Source organism: Prosopis cineraria, unplaced genomic scaffold, assembly GCF_029017545.1.
Source record: "Prosopis cineraria cultivar Desert tree isolate PC_DT_omini unplaced genomic scaffold, ASM2901754v1 PC12, whole genome shotgun sequence".
In the NCBI taxonomy this organism is placed as follows: Eukaryota; Viridiplantae; Streptophyta; class Magnoliopsida; order Fabales; family Fabaceae; genus Prosopis; species Prosopis cineraria.
The window spans coordinates 39941289-39959335 of NW_026555343.1; the positions used below are offsets into that span (position 1 = coordinate 39941289).

Genomic DNA, 18047 nt, shown 5'->3' on the forward strand with positions numbered 1-18047 from the left:
ACTAAAAAAAACAAATCAAGTCAAAATATTTCGGACTTGTTAGTAATTAAGAAAAAAAGAAATCACTACAAAGAGAGAAAGAGAGAGAGGGGGGGGGAGAACAAACGTGAAAAGTGAGAATGTTGGGAAATCTGATCAATAAAAAAAAATACTCAAAATATAATAACTTTCTAAACATTTAATAGGAATAAAATGAAAAAAAAAAGAACACAAAAATCAAAGAGGTATCTTATAAAAAGATCAAGATAAATAATCTCTTTATCTTATAAATAGGATTAGATTAACATTTTAATGTTATAATTAGCAATTTTACACTCTCAAATTAAATGAACGGACATGATTAAAGTGATTGAAAATTTGTAATCCTAGCAGTAGAACAAGTGAAAACCAGAAACAGAGGCTTTTTTTCTTTTCTTTTTTTTTGGGACCTGAAGAAACAGAGGCTTCAGGAAAAGCAAAAACAAGTTATTTATTTTCTGTAGTCATGTGAATGCCTTTTGCTTCACTCTTTGTGCCCTCTTTGTGCCCAGTGGCCGTGGCTCTGCCCCATCATAGGGCGGCGCTGTGGGGCGCTTCCACGCTACCATGCCCTACTCCTTTGAGCTTCTTTTATCTCCTTCCTCTTTTACACACAAACCAATATCACACGTACTGTATGAAAAGAGTATTAAAAAAAAAATCATGTAACATGCTAATACATAGCTAATAATGAAAACGCATGGGCTTTATTTTAATTATTATTCATATTAATATTGAGTATAGAAGATATGTGCCTCATCCATAAAAATTGATAATTATGTGATATTGTTTGTAAACATTACCATTTTTTTTAAATAAATTTTATATATTCCTATATCCAGTCTTATTTATAAGCAACAAGTTTGTTAAAGTTAAATTTTACTCATGACTTGTTTCTTATAAGTATGCCATAACCTAGCATATCTAATGTTGATATTGATTTCTCTTATGAAATGCATGATTATACATGTGTGTATATACATTTTCCAATCTCTATTACACAACCCTTTTATAGAAAGGTACTTTAATATTTATTATAAGACATGTGGATGGTCATTTATTATCATTTTTTCAATTTTATCCCATAAATTTAATTGTATGACTCATCGTATATTGCGTATATCTCTTTTTCTATTTTGAATAAGAATAAATTTGATTTTTTTTCATTTCAAGATATATTTAAGAGTTAATATGTAATTTGGATTATGAATTATAGGTTCAGGGGCAATTTAAATTCTAAACTTTTATTTGATACATTTTGAACACTAAATAATTAAAGTTGAAACAATTTTACTTTATCATTAAATTTAAATAAATGACCGTTACTTTTTAAAAAATGGGATTTAATGTATGATTTTCACCAAATTTCACACTTCCTTTCTCTCTTGCCCTCTTTTGAGAGAAATCAGACATAAGCCCCATTTTTAAAAAAGAAATGGCTGTTTGTTTAAATTTAATATCAGGGTGAAATTACTCAAATTTTAATTATTTAGGCTTTATAATATATTAAATAAGAGTTCAAAGTTTTAATTGCCCCTGAATCTATAGTTCAAAATTCAAATTACATATTAGCTCTATACTTAATGAGTGAATTGTTATTTTTTTTAATTCTAATGAAATAGTTGAAAATATTTTATAATAAAAAAAACTTATAGACTTAGCCTTTATAACGACAACTATGAGGAATATATAAAATCCTTTCTATGAGTAAATAAAATCAGAAAAATTGAAAAAGAGAAAGTGGACCTACATTAATGGATTAGCATTCTTCATAACTATTTCATGAATTGTTGAAGAGAAATATTAGTATAAAAAGAATGACTAAGAAAGCGATAGGAAAAAAACAAAAATAATGAACATTAATGAGAAAACAGAGCAACATTATCTGTGAATAATGTGACTCCCTGTGAATTTTATTACTGATATTAATGTATAAAAATAAAAAATATAGTAAGTTTTCTTGACCTGCCAAACAATATATTCAGTTTATTACCATGCTCAATTAAATTCATGCATGAACTTTGTTGATTCAATGTCCAAACCATTCATGTGAAGTAAATGCAAAGTGCACCTACATTGATGGATTTGGAACCTGTGCGGACCACTGCATGACCTTTAAAGATAAATATGATAGAATATCTGTTCAACGTCGACCAAGGGAATACAAGACCTCACAACTTTTCTTTCTTTTTCTTCTCTTTAATTCGCAGAGTCCATCGCAAAATCAAATTTGCACAGTAGATCTTTTTTTTTTTTGGGGGGGGGGGGGGGGGGAAGTTTCATGCTTGTAGGCCACCCCAGCCTGCATATATAAATGGAAGTCACTGGGTGAAATGGCAGAGAACCAAAATCTCGACAGGGATTAGCCCCTTTGAGACTTGAGAGGAGCGAGAAGAGAGAGACTTTTACTGCTACAGCTTAAAGAAGGGGAAAAACTTTTGATTTTTAGTTTTTTTTTTCTTACGACGTTTCGATCCGAAATCCCTCACAAATCACGCCTTGAAACTTGCTACATCTTTTATTCCCAAGTCCTAACGTTCATCTTCCGTCCCTCCCTAGTCCTTCCTCTTCCTTCTCTCTGCACCGTTGAAACGTTATGAGATTACTGCTTTATGCTTCACTCTGTAACACCTTTGATTGCTAGATCACTTTAGTGTTTTCGTCGTCAACATCTCTCTCTCTGTCTTTCTGTTTTGCTGGTTTCAACTTCAATGGCATAGTGCTTTGGTTCAGAGCAACAATGAAGCTTTCTCGATTGGATCAAGTTGACCCAGATCTTCAATCTGTTTGATTCTACTGAAGTGTGCTTCTTTCTCGATTAGTAGCTCGGCTTCGTGGTTACCCAGTAATCATCGTTTTAATATACAAAGGGTGGCGTCAAAATCTTTTTCTAGAAAGGAGATCAGAAATGTTGACCTGCATTGCGTGTTCGAAGCAGCTCAATGACAAGAGATCTCTTCCCCAACAAGATGAGCACGAAGAAGCCGTGGATACGCCCAGCACCAAGCAGGCCATCAAGGCCCTCACCGCACAGGTAGTTCTCCAAGTCGACCGAAAATTTCAACTCTGGAACCATGTAATTCTTCGTTTTTCCGAAGCTTAATGGCACCGGAGAAAAAACTATGATAGCCAATTCAGAACTAGTGGTTTCTGTTCCATTCTTTAGTTCTTGAAATTTCAATCTAGCTTTGGTTTGCTGAACCCAAATTATTTTTTTCCCTTGATTTTATACAATTTTGATCTTTAGATCAAGGACATGGCAGTGAAGGCTTCTGGGGCATACAGAAATTGCAAGCCTTGTTCAGGATCTTCAAATGGTAACCGGAACCAGAACTATGCTGATTCTGATATGGCTTCCGAATCAGCGAGATTTCACTGGGCGTACAAAAGAGCTGGCAGTTCCAACTCAACCCCAAGACTTTGGGGGAAGGAGATGGAGGCGAGACTGAAAGGGCTCTCTAGCGGCGAAGGAACGCCGGCGTCGGTGAGTGGTCGGACTGAGTCGGTGGTATTCATGGAGGAGGATGAGCCCAAGGAATGGGTTGCTCAAGTAGAGCCTGGCGTGCTTATCACTTTTGTTTCATTGCCTCAGGGTGGTAATGATCTGAAGCGAATACGGTTCAGGTACATTCTCTCGTTTGTTTTGGTCTTACACTTCAAATCGCACTTTATATTATGAGCACGCTGTCGTCTCAGTTCCCAATTGTCATTAACTTGTCCTAATAATGGAGGCAGTATATCAAACAGATCTTGATGTCAGTTCTGATCGCAGAATTTTATTAGAATTGACAGCTTGTTTCAACATCTCGACCCATTTGGAAATTTATGGCTGACTTGGCGACTCATATGGTGTTTTCACCCTAAAAAAAGAGACCAGTTTATTTATCAGCATCAAAAGTTTTCCATTTCGAAGCAGAGCTTGTTAGGAGCAGACTTTAAAGCAATGACAATTTACCAAGTCAGTTAATGAGATTCCATCTGGGGAGATGTTGGTTTACGAAGACAATTCCATTAAGTTCATGAAGGATCTATTTGATGTGCTTTTTAAAATAGGACTTATATGTTGATAATTAACTAAAGTACTAAATTTGATGGTGGTAACTTGTGATATTTTGGAGGGACCAATATTCACTCAATATCCATATTCGCTCCTGTTTTGATGTCACACGTCTCCAATGACTGTGTCTGTATTGTCTTTTTCGTCTCATCACATGCCTTGTGATGCCTTAGAGGCGAACTAACTTTTAATAAGTAGTGTAACGTTGTCCTTTGTAGTACTTTAAACTTTCTCTTGTTGATCTTGCGATTGAGGACAAGTTTGAGAGTGATGATCACATGCTTTTAAAGGCTGTCCAGATTCTGCACTAGCAGAAGCTGTCTTGTTTGCATAGTAACTTCTTGGTATGACTTTAGCTTTGTCAGTGATCGGTAAGTCATTCTAGAATTATTGTAGCAGCAGTGGGAAAAAGCAAAAAGCTTTGTTATCTTCTAGCCGCGGTGATTTAAACTCACTCACTCTCTTCTGCCCACGAAAAGAAAAAGTAAAAAAAGAAAAGAAAGAGGGACAAGAAAAAGTAAAGGAAGCTATGCAAAAGAAAAAAAGAGAGAAAGAACAGGAGGCCTGCTTGGTTTTGTACCACACTAGCACTCGTTGTGTGAAATAATTGAATAGAGACGTGAACTTCATACAAGAACTGTTGAATGATTTGTAAGAGCAAGCATCTCTTCTCTTTTTTTTGGGTGCTTTCAATGATAAGCATGCAGAAGTTTTTGGTTACAACTTTTGGCTCTTTCGTCTTCCTTGAAAGTTCAGGGCGTGACATAATCCATTCCAATGGGTTCAATTTGTAACTTTTATTGGGTATGGGTCATCTTTTGATCTGATTGATGAGGCTTGGAAGCTTTAAACAAGGAAACGCATGGTTAATTTTTTGTTTTGCCAGTGATGATTTATTAATTATCATTTTATGAATTTGATCAGCCGGGAAATGTTTAATAAATGGCAAGCTCAAAGGTGGTGGGCTGAGAATTATGACAAGGTCATGGAGTTGTACAATGTTCAAAGGTTCAATGAACAAGCAGGTCCGCTGCCAACCCCGCCGAGATCTGAAGATGAGGTGAGCACTTACCATTCTTTATTTTGGTGCATGAGTAAACAAAGGTCTGAAGTCATTTAGTTTCATGAAAAGCTCCAAGACATTTTTAATTGTAACACCCCAAAAAAAGTATAGGATCTCAATCTTGAATGATTGGGAAGTGAGTGAACTTCAGGTTCCTTCAACGGGCCATAACAATTATGGTACTCGATTGTTGCCTTATTTGTTTACTTTTAACAGTTCATATGAAGTCCTCTATGTTAGGGAAATGGCTAGAATGATAACATAAACAATGTATTTAAAGAAGCTCCATTTTTTACAGAGCTCGAAGATTGAATCTGTTAGAGACAGCCCTGTCACTCCTCCTCTTAACAAAGAGCGTCCGCCCCATCATCTCCTTCACCGTCAAATGGGAATGGGATACTCATCATCGGATTCGCTGGATCACCACACGATGCAACAGCGCCCTTGCTATGAAACAAGCGGTTTAGCTTCGACACCAAAACTCTCTGGCATCAGTGGGGCAAAGACTGAAACGTCATCCTTAGATGGTTCTGTGAGGACTAGTTCATCAAGAGAGGGAGATCAGTCTGGCGAGCTTTCACTCAGCAATGCCAGCGATATGGAGACTGAATGGGTTGAACAGGATGAACCAGGAGTATACATCACCATCAGAGCACTGCCAGGGGGAACCCGAGAGCTCAGGCGTGTACGGTTCAGGTATGCAAATCCATTACCTGATTGGTTGAACATTTTGTATATCGTTTTGGCTGTTCTTTCCATGGCATGTAGCTTAGGAACCTAACATTTGAAACAAATTATCTGATATCTACTGGTATCTTGGAACCCATTGTATAGGATACTAAGGTACAAGATGGCATGGTATTTAATTGGAGTTCTCATGTTTGGTAGAACAATTGAGAATCGTTATGGCAATAATTTTAAAAGTTATCAGCATCATGTATAATCATGATAATTTAAATTTAAGATAGCTTTGTACATTATATTTATGCAGCCGAGAAAGGTTCGGAGAAATGCATGCGAGGTTGTGGTGGGAGGAGAACCGTACGAGGATACAGGAGCAATATTTGTGATCATATCATAGCAAAGCTATTTCTATAGACAAACTGTTTGGGCAGACTAACAGGATGAGAAAGTACAGCGTGAAAGTAAACGTAGACAGATGTGAGCGATGGATAGATGCGTTCTGTGTATTCTGAGGTTCTGTTTCTTTGTTTTCTTCAGTTGATAAAACAAGTGCAAGTGACTTAGTCTGTAACTCGGGAAGAACTCTGGAATCTGTACTTCACTGTGGGGGGCATGTATGACGGGATGCTGATAAGTAGGGAAAATAACTTGCACCGTGAAATTTAGTCAATATTGTAACTTGTCTGGGGATGGTTAAATGCTTTTTCTTCGTCTTATATGAACTTTAATCTTTGCTATCATAGTATCATTGGACCCATTAATCTTCCTATTTAGACGTACTTAGTCGCTACTTACATGTAAACCATATATATATATAAATATGTTAGTGGTTGGAACCAACGTCATGACTCATGAGTCAAGGGTGCGGAATTTTAAAAATGATGATTTAATTAGAGTAATTTCTTAAGAAAAAAATGACAACAAAATTTTCCTGAATTTTATAAATCACAAGATGATCCCTCAAAATATTTATATCAATAAATTTTAAATTGAAAAACTTATGTTACTCTTATTAATAAATTGTAATTTCTTATTTAATTCTTGCAATTATTTGAATAAAAGTTGTTATTCTTAAAATAAAAGTTGTGGTTAAAGTTTATTATTGTGAAAATTTATTTTTCAATAATAAAAATTACACTTGATAAGTTATAATTTTTTACTTAATATTTGCGATTCACATAATAAAAATTATTATTTTTTAAATAAAAATTGTGATTAAGACTTGTTATTTTGAGACAGAAATTACACTTGACAAGTTATAATTTTTTATTCAATTCTTACTATTCACAGGATAAAAATTATTATTCTTTAAAAAAATTATGATTTGGGCTCGTTATTTTTACTAAAAATAAAGTAATCTTTTTACTTTAAAATTTATTGACATGAAAGTTCCTAAAATCTTTAATGAAATTATGACATTTTGAAATATTAAATTATCATTTATATAATTTTAAAAGATTTATAATCATTTTTTTCTTTTTAAGTTGCTCTCTAGAAGGAATTGATGATTCTTTTTAAAAGTTATCTTGTATAAAAAGATAGATAGATTATTAATTACTTTCTTTTCATTTTATTCTTTTGCAATTTTATGTGAATAGAGTAAAATGCTGTATATATGTGAGAGAAGCTATTTTTAAAAATGATGCATTTAATAAAAATAAATTAAAAAATTTATTTCTTTTTCCGATAATATGGATAATTTAACTAACTTATTAATTATGGTAGAATAATTAAAAGTGACTTATATGAGTTGAGAGCTATACTTGTAAATAATATGATTTGTCATAAATTTTATAATGAGATGCATTTTTTTTTTAATTGTTGGAAGGGATTTAGATTGCTTTCTTCTCTTATGGATCATATCTAATGTTATTTATTTAAAAATTTATGTTGTAAATCAACAAGCACATAATTCAACCAACCGGAAATTACATTAATTTAAATTAACCAACAATAGTCTTGATCAACTTTGGCAGTGGGAATGTAGTTGCATTAAATATTTATCTTTACCACAATTAGAGTTGTTATATATATATATATATATATATCCAATGTCAACAAATTATCAACTTTATGAAATGGTGTTTCAATTTTTTTCCTTTCCTTTATTCACGTGGAATGGCAAGGCAACACATGCTTATGCATGCCATGAAAATGCAATGGTCATAATTGCCCACTGTATATTCCAGATTTGCTCTCTCCGAAGGGATTTGCCGAGTAAGATCCACGTGTCCTTTTGTCTTATATTATTGGTTAGTTCTTGGCAAATCAATCACTTTTTGTGCATATTCAGATTCAGTTCAGGAATGGAAATAGTAATGGCATTTTCGTGGTTTTGGGCAAACGCCAAGGGCATTTTAACTTATTAAGCACGAGACTTTCCCCTCTGTAGTTCCGAGTCTCTGAGTGGTAAAACGATTTCAAAACCCTCGACCCTCTTCGCTCCCAAACCCCTCTCTTCCATTCTCAAGCCGCTTTCCAGTCTCTTTCCTTCGAATGCGAACCCTACCCATTTCCTCTTTCTTATCTCTATCATCTTCTTTGGTGTCAAGGTTTGATTTTTAGCTAGTTACCTAGTTTTTTATTCTAGGTTTTCGCAGTTTTTTCTGCTATGGCGTCTGCCTCGAGGATGGATGGTAGCACACAGGCACTTCCTGCCAGAGTGCGCAAAACCATCCAATCCATCAAAGAAATTGTGCGTAATCATTCTGATGCTGATATTTATGTGGCCCTTAAGGAAACCAACATGGATCCTAATGAAACCGCCCAGAAATTGCTCAACCAAGGTGGGCGCGATTATTTTGGCTGATTTTTTGAGTGGTTACTCTTAATTTTCTGGGCTGACATTGGGTTCTTGCCTTCTTGGATCATCAAAGTAGCACTTTAGTGGAAACTGAGGCTATTATGTTTAAGAAAGTCATATCTTAGATACATTTTGTCCTTCAATTGAAGTTACCGGCACGACAATTATCATCTTCCAATTATGTAATGATAAGGACCTTTGTCCTTCGGTTCCTCGCATCCTGTGTTGGGGCGAAGTTTTTCTTTTAGAAAAGCAATGTTCTTTGATTGCTCATTTTTTTTTTAGGTATATCTATGTAACTTAGTCTGGGCGCTGAAGTTATGAGGAAAGAGTGCTTCCCTTCTCAAGAATTTACGAGGAAAGGATAGAATCCTCTGTAACCCAGCATATTTGTTTAATGTGATTGAATTTTCGAACTTCAAGCCCTTGATTTATATCATTAATATGCTACTTTTAAGTTATATCACTTACGTTGATAAGGTAAGAAATCATTGACTACATTTACTTAAATGTGGCAGAGTATGCTATATGAACCTTTTGAAAGACACTTGTAAATTGCATTTTAGTTCTTGTTTTCATGCTTTCATGTCAACAAACATCTAAGTTAGTACCTGTATCTTCTTGCCCTGGTGAAAGCTCTTGTGAATGCTATATCGCTCTTAGTGAAAGCTTAGTATGTCCTTGCACTTTTACATTGTGATGGATGGGGAAGACCAAAAATAGTTGTTGATATTGTATAGAAGTTTCAGAGGACCAAGAGCGGTCAGGTTGATCAATCTTGAAGTTTAAAATTGTTTAATATTTCTAGTGATTCATTTATGAGTATAGCTCATAAGGTATAATTATATGGGGTTCTTTTATATGCAACTGCAAGTGAACTAGGAGTTGTACATTATGTTATTATGATCTGGATGTTATGGTATCTAATGCAATTTATTCTAAGTTATGCAATTCTTACAAGTATTCATAAAAAGTCATGATCATGATTAGGTTGCGCTGCATTTGGTCTCCTCTGTATCAACTTATGTATGTTATTGTAGTGTTTCTTATAACACTAGACACCTGTTCTAAGCATTTTTTGATAACATTGCACTTGTTATGTCATATGTGCCTCTTACTATTTATTGAAGTTGTATTTTGATTGTGGAGTAACGATTGAAGGAAATTAAAAGTTGATAGTTTTTATTCTTAAGTACGTTGTGACTTAATTGTTCAGATCCATTCCATGAAGTGAAGAGAAGAAGAGACAGAAAGAAAGAGGTATAACCTCTTCTACCTTTCTTTGCTTCTTTTTATATGCGTGGATACACAGTAGAGAGTATGGTTCTTGATGAATAATTTATTTAAAAGAATTTATTGCAGCCTCAAAGTGTTGGATACAAGGGTACATCTGAACCACAACGACGTGCTGAGAATGTTGGTCGTGGAATGAGGTTTCATGCTCCTTCTGAACCTGCTGCTCAAAGAATAAACTATTCTCGAAATACTTTACCTGGTAATCTTCATGTTTCACATTTTGGTGGTTAATCACCATTCTATCTGAATTCATAGAACATGGATGGAAATGTGAACATCTCTGGAGCTTTGTAGTCTAAAAACTAATGAATTTGTTAAATACTTTTGTTGGTTATCACTGAATTTCATTGCATATTTTGTATTTATAATCTTCTGTAGCAAACTTCAATCTGTATAACTTCTTGAATAACTAAGGGATCAATGTTTATGTTATATCTGTGTGGTCATTAGCATCGGTGTTCTAGCTGATCACTGGATGCCTACTAACTGTTCAGGCATCAGCAGAGAGTTTCGTGTTGTCAGAGACAACAGAGCAAATCATATATATAAAGAAGTGAAGCCTCCGTCAGTTCAACATTCAACATCCACCAATGAGCAATTAACTTCATCCGAAAAAGGGTACTTTATAATATCCAAATGATCTAGACTATGCGGTTTAGCTGTCTTGATTGCCTATCTGATTTTTATTAGTAATGCATAAGTGAATCCCTTGCCTTGGGCCATGACAATTGCATTTGGTTTAGTTTTTAAGGTCCAAAGCTATGTCTCTGCCTTGGGGTGTCACCTCATTTGTGAGGAAAACTTTGACTGAAGAAAGTGTCTTTGGAAGAAAGACTACAACAATGTGTTCAATGGGCTGTATTTTATTGCGGATTACTGCTTTGAACAACTTTAATTAACTATTGGATCACTAGTTGTCTAGGTCCCAATATTCTTCTATCCTTTTTTGATGTCTTTTACTACATTTGCCCACAGGATTTCACTTTATATGGAAGTTATTTTGTTCCTTGATTTTGTATTATGTTTGTGCCAGCTCATCAGCAGATTCAAGCAATCAAAAGTCATCTGTTGCTAGAAAATCATCTCAGGTTCCAAATGGTCCTTCTGAGTCATATGTTAGATACTCAGATGATGCTGTTTCTAAAGCCGTTGACAGAAAAGGTCCATCTAAGGAGAAGCAAAGTATGACTCCAGATACAGCACTGCAGTCGCAACCAGTTAAGCCAGGCAATGTCCATCAAAATTCTGTGACAGTGGCATCAACTAGTTCTGCTGTTGGAGTATATTCTTCTTCTACAGATCCAGTTCATGTGCCTTCTCCTGATTCCAGATCATCAGGCGCTATTGGAGCCATTGGGCGTGAAGTAGGGGTTGTTGGTGTTCGGAGACATTCCTCAGATAACTCATTGAAACAATCATCTGTTCCTAGTAGTTCTTATGCTAATTCACTTGTGGGAAAAGATGGTACCTCTACAAATTCATTTCAATCATTTAATACTGTCTCAAAGACTGAACAATTTAGTGAAACTAATGTAACTGAACCTTCATTCCCCGGCATGCCAGTTAGCAGATCATTCTTGAACAATCAGCATAACAAGAGGCAACATCAACAATCTGTGGGACATCAGAGAGGTATATTTCTGTTTGGAGCAACCATATTATGGTGCATTTTCTTTTATGATTATGATTTTTGTTTTCAATAGCAAATATCTCTTTCAAGAAATAGCTTCTTTATAATGCTACTGAATTGTAAACTTCTGTTTTGGAAGGGGACTTGTGGTTTCATGATGTGATTGTCCTCACCAGTAATCTATGATTTTGGATTATTAATAAAGGCGTGGAGTTTAGTAGCTTGTCTTCTCTTGGCAATGTTATCGCAGGATTAAGAATCTAGTATTTGTGCAGTTTTCACTATGATCTCTTTTATCAACTCAGAATAGGACTTTTATCAGCCCAGGGAGATTACTGTTTATTGTGAATATGATATATTCGGTCAAAAATTTGTGATTTTTATTGTTTCAGTTACTTTTATAGCTGATTCTTTGGTTACTGCCCTGCATCACTCCAGATTTTCCACTGACACCTACTTTTATTATAGTTTCAAACGCCACTGCTAACACATTGTCTACCCTTAAATTAGAGTAACCCATTGATTTTTATTGCTTTTAATTTGTTTGTACATGTATATTCATTGCCATTTAGTCATTATCTTCAATGAGATGGTTTTTACATTTATCACTGATGTATTCTTATCCTTTCCATCTTATTGTTTTTTTCCTCTAAATGTTTAATTTAATGTTAAATCCTGGGATATGTATCTGATTTGATTAGTTTTGAGTTTTGATGCAGTATCACAGCACAATAAAGAGTGGAAACCTAAGTCAAGCAAGAAACTAAACGTTAGCAGTCCTGGAGTGATTGGAGCACCTAAAAAGCCTGTTTGCCTGCTGAAAAGTCTGAAGATATAGAATCAGACACGGCAAAGCTTCAAGATAAACTTTCACAAGTAAATATATTTGAGAACCAAAATGTGATCATAGCGAAGCATATTTGTGTTCCAGAGACGGATCGTTGTCACTTGACTTTTGGGACCATTGGGACTGGAGTTGATTCTTCTAGGCATCAATCTAATTGTCAATCAATAGGAACTGCTGAAAACTCAAATGAGGAGTCTGTGACAAGGTTTGCATTTTTTTTTCGTTGGGTAGCTTTTTAATTGATCTCATCATTCTGATATGTGGAAAGGTCACTTTTGGTTGGAGAGCTGTAGATTTGGGATTTAAGAAGCATGAGACTGTCTTCATGAAGCTTGTCATTGTGCTATATTCTTGTATTAGAGAGAGATTTTTTGGCATACAAGGTTATAAGCATGTCAAATAAGAAAACAAGTAATAAAATTGAATAATCTTGGTATGCAGTGGGAAAACGTGCATAAATGAATTTGATTATGCCATTTTCCATTAGCTAGTTGTGATGTAATTTGACTTGTGATCTCAGCTTGTCAGTACCGGATCCAGAGTTGACCAATGATGTTCCTGGAAGCAAGCAAGTGGACTTGCTGGATGATCAGATTCAAAGTACTGGATCTGACTCACCAGCATCTGTTGCCACTGCTGAGCAGCAATTACCAGATGATGAGGAATCTTCAAGACCTCACAATCTTGACAGCTATGGGGATATTGGGCTGGTACAAGACAATAGAATGTCTTATGCGCCTTCAGAATCACAGCAGCAGCAGGATTCACATGATTTGCCAGGCTTCTCGGTGAGTGTTTTCTTTCATTTTTATCAACCAGATTGGTTGATCAATGAAATTCCTTGTATTGTTGTATTTGAAGTTATTAATTGTCTGCAACAAGGGTGCTGTGCTAGCCACGTGATGTGTCTGTATGGAACTAGTTCGATGTTGAAACTGGTGATCATTGCACATGGGGTGTGAATGTGAATGGGAAGCCTTGTTCTAGTCAGATATTGCTTGAACATGATCTGTCTTGCCATGGTCTTTGAAGATGATGGTATTGCTGTGTTAAACTTTAAGTAAATGTCTGGTGGGCCCTTTTTTTTGGGTATATTTGTTGCATTGTACTCCCTTCGTCTCAAATTATAAGACACTTTTAGACATAATCTCACATACCAATAAACTTCATTAAATATGCTTAATAACTTATTTTTCAAAATAAAAATATAAGCTTCTAAAAATACCCATCATTTAATATATTGAAAAGAGAAGAGGTGGAAATTACTTATAGAGAGAGAAAAGGTAATATTGAAATTGGTGCATTTAATGAAACCTTAATTTACCCAAAATGTCTTATATTTTAGGATGGAGAAATTTTATCAAAAGTGCCTCATAATTTGGGATGAGGGAGTATTTTATTTCCTATTATAAAGTCTAGAATTAAATCTTGTGTAAAGTATGTTATGAAGCATGTTTCTAAGATTACTTTGGTAAACATATTGGAGGAGAAATAGTAACTACGATGTCTAATCTATGAAAAAAGGAAAGAAATGAAACATGTAAATATGGAATAAAATTTACAGTACCAAATTTTGATTAAATTAGAAAATTAATGCATTCAGACAATTAGACAATTGCAGGGTACCTAACACAAGCCAGTGGACAGATTCATGTCATTTGGAAAAAGGTGAAGGATCAGGAATAAATCTAATTAGCCACAAGTACTGATTAGTATCAAGTCTCATTGGCTTTGTTGACGGAAGTTTGTAATTTACAAGTTATCATGAGCTTGTGTTACGTTGAAATGATATTTAATGGCCTAAGAATGACAATCTTGTTCTTTAACATGACTGGCGTCTATTTGTCTAGTAACTAAACACTCTTCGTGTATGAAAATAGCTGTATTATGATGTGTAACAGATATCTGCCTGTTATTGTCTTTGCATCCTCACAAATGATTTTGCAAACAGGTATATGATCCGCCAACTGGGTATGACATGCCCTATTTGAGACAGACAACAGATGAAACTGTACGAGGGCAGGGTCTACCATCCGCTCAGGAGGTATGCTTAAATCATAAGTGTAGGGGTTTTTCATTTTGGGAAAGCAGAAATGTTTCTGTATTTCTGCATTATATAATTAGTTCAGGCTGGCCTTGCTTTGTGGATAATAATATGTTTCCATGCCGAACCCAATTGTTCTAGTGTTTTCCCCTCCTCATTCAATCCCGAGTGTTTTTAGATTTTGATCCCATTCACTTGTAGAGGTTCATTCCTTGGCTGTGACATTACCAGACATTCTTTGGGATGATTGCAGGGTTATGGCTCTCATAATTCCAATAATATCCCTACCTCCACAATTCCCATGTTGCAACAACAACCTCCAGTGGCACAGATGTACCCGCAAGTTCATGTTTCACATTTCTCTAATCTTATGCCATTTCGTCAGTTTCTCTCTCCAGTATACGTTCCCCCAATGGCTATGCCTGGATATTCAAGCAATCCTCCTTATCCTCATCCATCAAATGGAAGCAGTTACTTGTTGATGCCTGGAGGTGGCTCTCATCTTAATGCAACAGTATTAAATATGGAGTCCAGCAATTCAAGCCTGTTCCTTCTGGCAGTCCTACTGGGTTTGGAAATTTTACAAGTCCAACTGGATATGCCATGAATGCCTCTGGTATGGTTGGAGGTGCAACAGCTCTAGAAGATTCTTCTCGCATCAAATACAAAGATAATCTTTATGTCCCAAATCCTCAGGTAATGCACTTTTATTCATTATCTTGACTTTTGTGTAAAGAAGTTGTTGGGGTTGTCAGTGAAGATAATGGCAAACAAGAATGTCAGCAAGTTCTGAGTGCCAATGCTTTTTAATGTTCATTCAACAATCCTGTCAGGCACCTAACCCTAGAGTCTAACCATGATGAATTTATGGACATATGGTTCCTCATAGTCTTGTGCCTTCAATTGTCAATCAAGCAGAGTTCCTCCTTTATATTTTTGGTAACCAAGCTTTTAACGAGTTGAAGCAAATGGGTTAAAAAAGTTGATAACAGAACGGTGCATTGAAGTCTGGAATTCGTTCTTAGATTATCTTGTACGACAAGATCATTTGTTGATCCCAGAGCTACTTTCCTTGATTAATTTTCTGAGACTAGAATTCAGAGTCATTTTTCATGATTCGCAGGCTGAGACATCAGAAATCTGGATACAGAACCCAAGGGAGCTTTCCAGCATGCAATCTCCTCATTACTATAACATGCCGGGGCAAACGCCGCATCACGCGGCTTATGTGCCATCACATGCCAGCCATACCTCCTTCAACGCAGCTGCAGCGGCAGCAGTGCAATCCTCTCACATGCAGTTCCAGGGGATGTACCATGCTTCTCCACAGCCGGCTGCCATGGCTAGTCCTCATCACCATTTAGGACCAGCAATGGGCAACAATGTTGGAGTGGCTGCGGCCGCACCTGGGTCTCAGGTTGGTGCATATCAGCAACCCCAAATGGGTCACCTCAATTGGACGACAAATTTCTGAAAGGAAAGAAGAAAAGAATGTGAATCCTGACCCTTTCCGTGCAAGGGGCTGAAGTAGATATAGAAAAAAATGGCAGGTTTTATTACTGAATTTTCTTTTTCCCCAAATGCATTATGATGCATTCATTTTTTTTTTAATCCATTATTATCAATCTCTACCATCTGGGGTAGCTCTGGAAATTGTCGAATTTTGACTTGGGAAAGTAAAGTTTAAAATATTCTCGAGTGCCAACGCCTTCTGGCAAACAATAAATAAATAAATAAATAAATAAATAAAATAAAAGCTAAATACAAAAAACAAAAAGCAAAAGTGCCTTTGCCTGGCTAGACTCTTGAATTCCTGGAGTAAAAAGCCTCAAAGATGAATCAATGTTGTAACACTGACGGGTGGTCACTAGAATGTTAAGGCTAAATGGTAGTTGTTAAGTTAAAGAAGGGTCTGGTGTTGAAAGTGTAGGGTTTATGGATTTGTAAGCCCAGTAAAAAGTGAAAGCATTTCACATCCGTCACTGTTGAAAGATGTTAGGTTGACGCTCTTTTCGCTGTTGTATTTGAATGTAGGTATATGTACTGTAACTATTGACTCCCAACATTTGGCAAACAGCAATTTTAACATTAGTTGAAAGTTTAGAAAGAAAAGGAAAAAAGAACCAACTCATACTGACGTGAGTAGCAGAGATTTTCCTCGTTTGAGCAAGTGATTATAAGAGTTCAAATCTTAGTTTTGGTATTTTGAAGACGATTAAATTGCGTTGCGAGGAATGTATAAAAAAATAAAAAAGCCAAACCCAAAAAGAAAGAAAGGAGTTAGGATGAGACTTGAGAGGCTTTATTATGGGGCTTTGCTCTTCATCGGGATCGCTGTGCCTTTTCTTTTTGCGTACTATTTACTATTTAATTAAAATTATTAATATTATCAGAGTAAGGATCTCATTCTGATCTGATCGCATTCATTCAAAGGCTCTTCTTTTCTTTAAAGCTTTCGAGTCCCAAGTCGCCCCCATGCCTCTACTGCTCAGTTCAGCGCTGCTCTTGTAGGCCCCTCTAAACAGAACTCCCAGTCGGCATGACGTTGTCAAACTTATTTCTCTCTCTCACACACACAAAGACACACACAACTAAGCTAGGATCTTATATTAACGGCTAGGATTCAAACATTATCACGTCCAATTGGGAATCATTCTTTTTTCATCCACAAGGTTCCATTTTTTAACCCTTGTTTGAAGAAAATCAAGTCGCTTTCGCTTAACTTAAATGCAGCTAGTACCATTTTCAAACTTCAACTGTCGATGAGCATGCTTTATTCCTTACCATATAAAATCAGACCTGTCCAAATGAAGACTATAATAAACAAATTATTTAATTTTTATCATCAATGCATCATTTTTTTCACCGGTGTTCATCCTCTCTTTTTATATTCATGTATTCAGTCAGATATTAACTGAACAGAATATGGTTAGCTATATTTGTGATTTATATCTTATAATGATATTTATGCACTCTTTTCAAGTTTATCTCTCTTTTTCTGAATGCACTGTAATATTCTATGTTTCTGTCATACCTCTAACTCTTGTTGGTCGCATATATAAAGAGCTAGTTAGTATGAACTTTTTTTTGCCATTTGGCAAGTATCTTTTGCTTTTCCAAGATCTTGTTTATATAAAAAGTTATTTATAGAAATTGCAGAGCTTTTCCACGTAATTTCTTAACATTCAAAATTTGGTAATAAATCTCTGCAACTTTTAATATTATATATATAAATGATTTTTTTATTGTTGATTATACCATTTTTTATGCAAAAAAGTGAGGCGCAACAAGAGATTTATTATCACATAACTTAAAGTTTAAAGCTAGTCAGTGAGAATTTAATTCATGACTTATAAAATCATGAATTCAAATCTCACTGTTTGATATGAGAACTTTATTATTAGCCATGTGATGTGTAAATATCTTTATAAATATTTGAGTTGGAGGCATGTGTTAGTCTTATTGAGCTTTGGGGGGTTTAACATCCAACTCGTCTATTTCTATTTTAAAAAAGAAAGTTTTACAGTTTCAAGAAAAATATTTATGTATGATTTCAATTAAGTTTAATATATTTCTTGCACAACAAATGAATTTTAAGTAGATTT

General features: G+C 35.3%; 2 protein-coding genes across 2 annotated transcripts; both read left to right on the forward strand.

Annotated features, from left to right (window-relative positions):
- The first annotated feature begins 2349 nt into the window (after positions 1-2349).
- LOC129287824 (protein Brevis radix-like 2) lies at positions 2350-6562 on the forward strand. Its single transcript, XM_054924074.1, has 5 exons — positions 2350-3052; positions 3266-3642; positions 5000-5135; positions 5437-5834; positions 6130-6562. The coding sequence occupies exons 1-5, from the start codon at positions 2927-2929 to the stop codon at positions 6206-6208; spliced, it is 1116 nt and encodes a 371-aa protein (XP_054780049.1). The 5' UTR covers positions 2350-2926; the 3' UTR covers positions 6209-6562.
- A 1646-nt stretch (positions 6563-8208) lies between these two features.
- LOC129288363 (uncharacterized) lies at positions 8209-16133 on the forward strand. Its single transcript, XM_054924889.1, is given in 13 exon segments — positions 8209-8608; positions 9842-9885; positions 9976-10120; positions 10416-10539; positions 10955-11385; positions 11485-11553; positions 12271-12357; positions 12360-12603; positions 12919-13186; positions 14350-14442; positions 14696-14948; positions 14951-15138; positions 15566-16133. Coding segments are annotated over 13 exon segments (2472 nt in total). The 5' UTR covers positions 8209-8433; the 3' UTR covers positions 15917-16133.
- Positions 16134-18047: the final 1914 nt, after the last annotated feature.

Coding starts and splice junctions, on each gene's coding strand:
- LOC129287824 (XM_054924074.1), top strand. CDS start 2,927: ATGTTGACCTGCATTGCGTGTTCGAAGCAGCTCAATGACAAGAGATCT. Junction 3,053..3,265: donor TCAAGGCCCTCACCGCACAG/GTAGTTCTCCAA, acceptor TTTGATCTTTAG/ATCAAGGACATGGCAGTGAA. Junction 5,136..5,436: donor CGCCGAGATCTGAAGATGAG/GTGAGCACTTAC, acceptor CATTTTTTACAG/AGCTCGAAGATTGAATCTGT.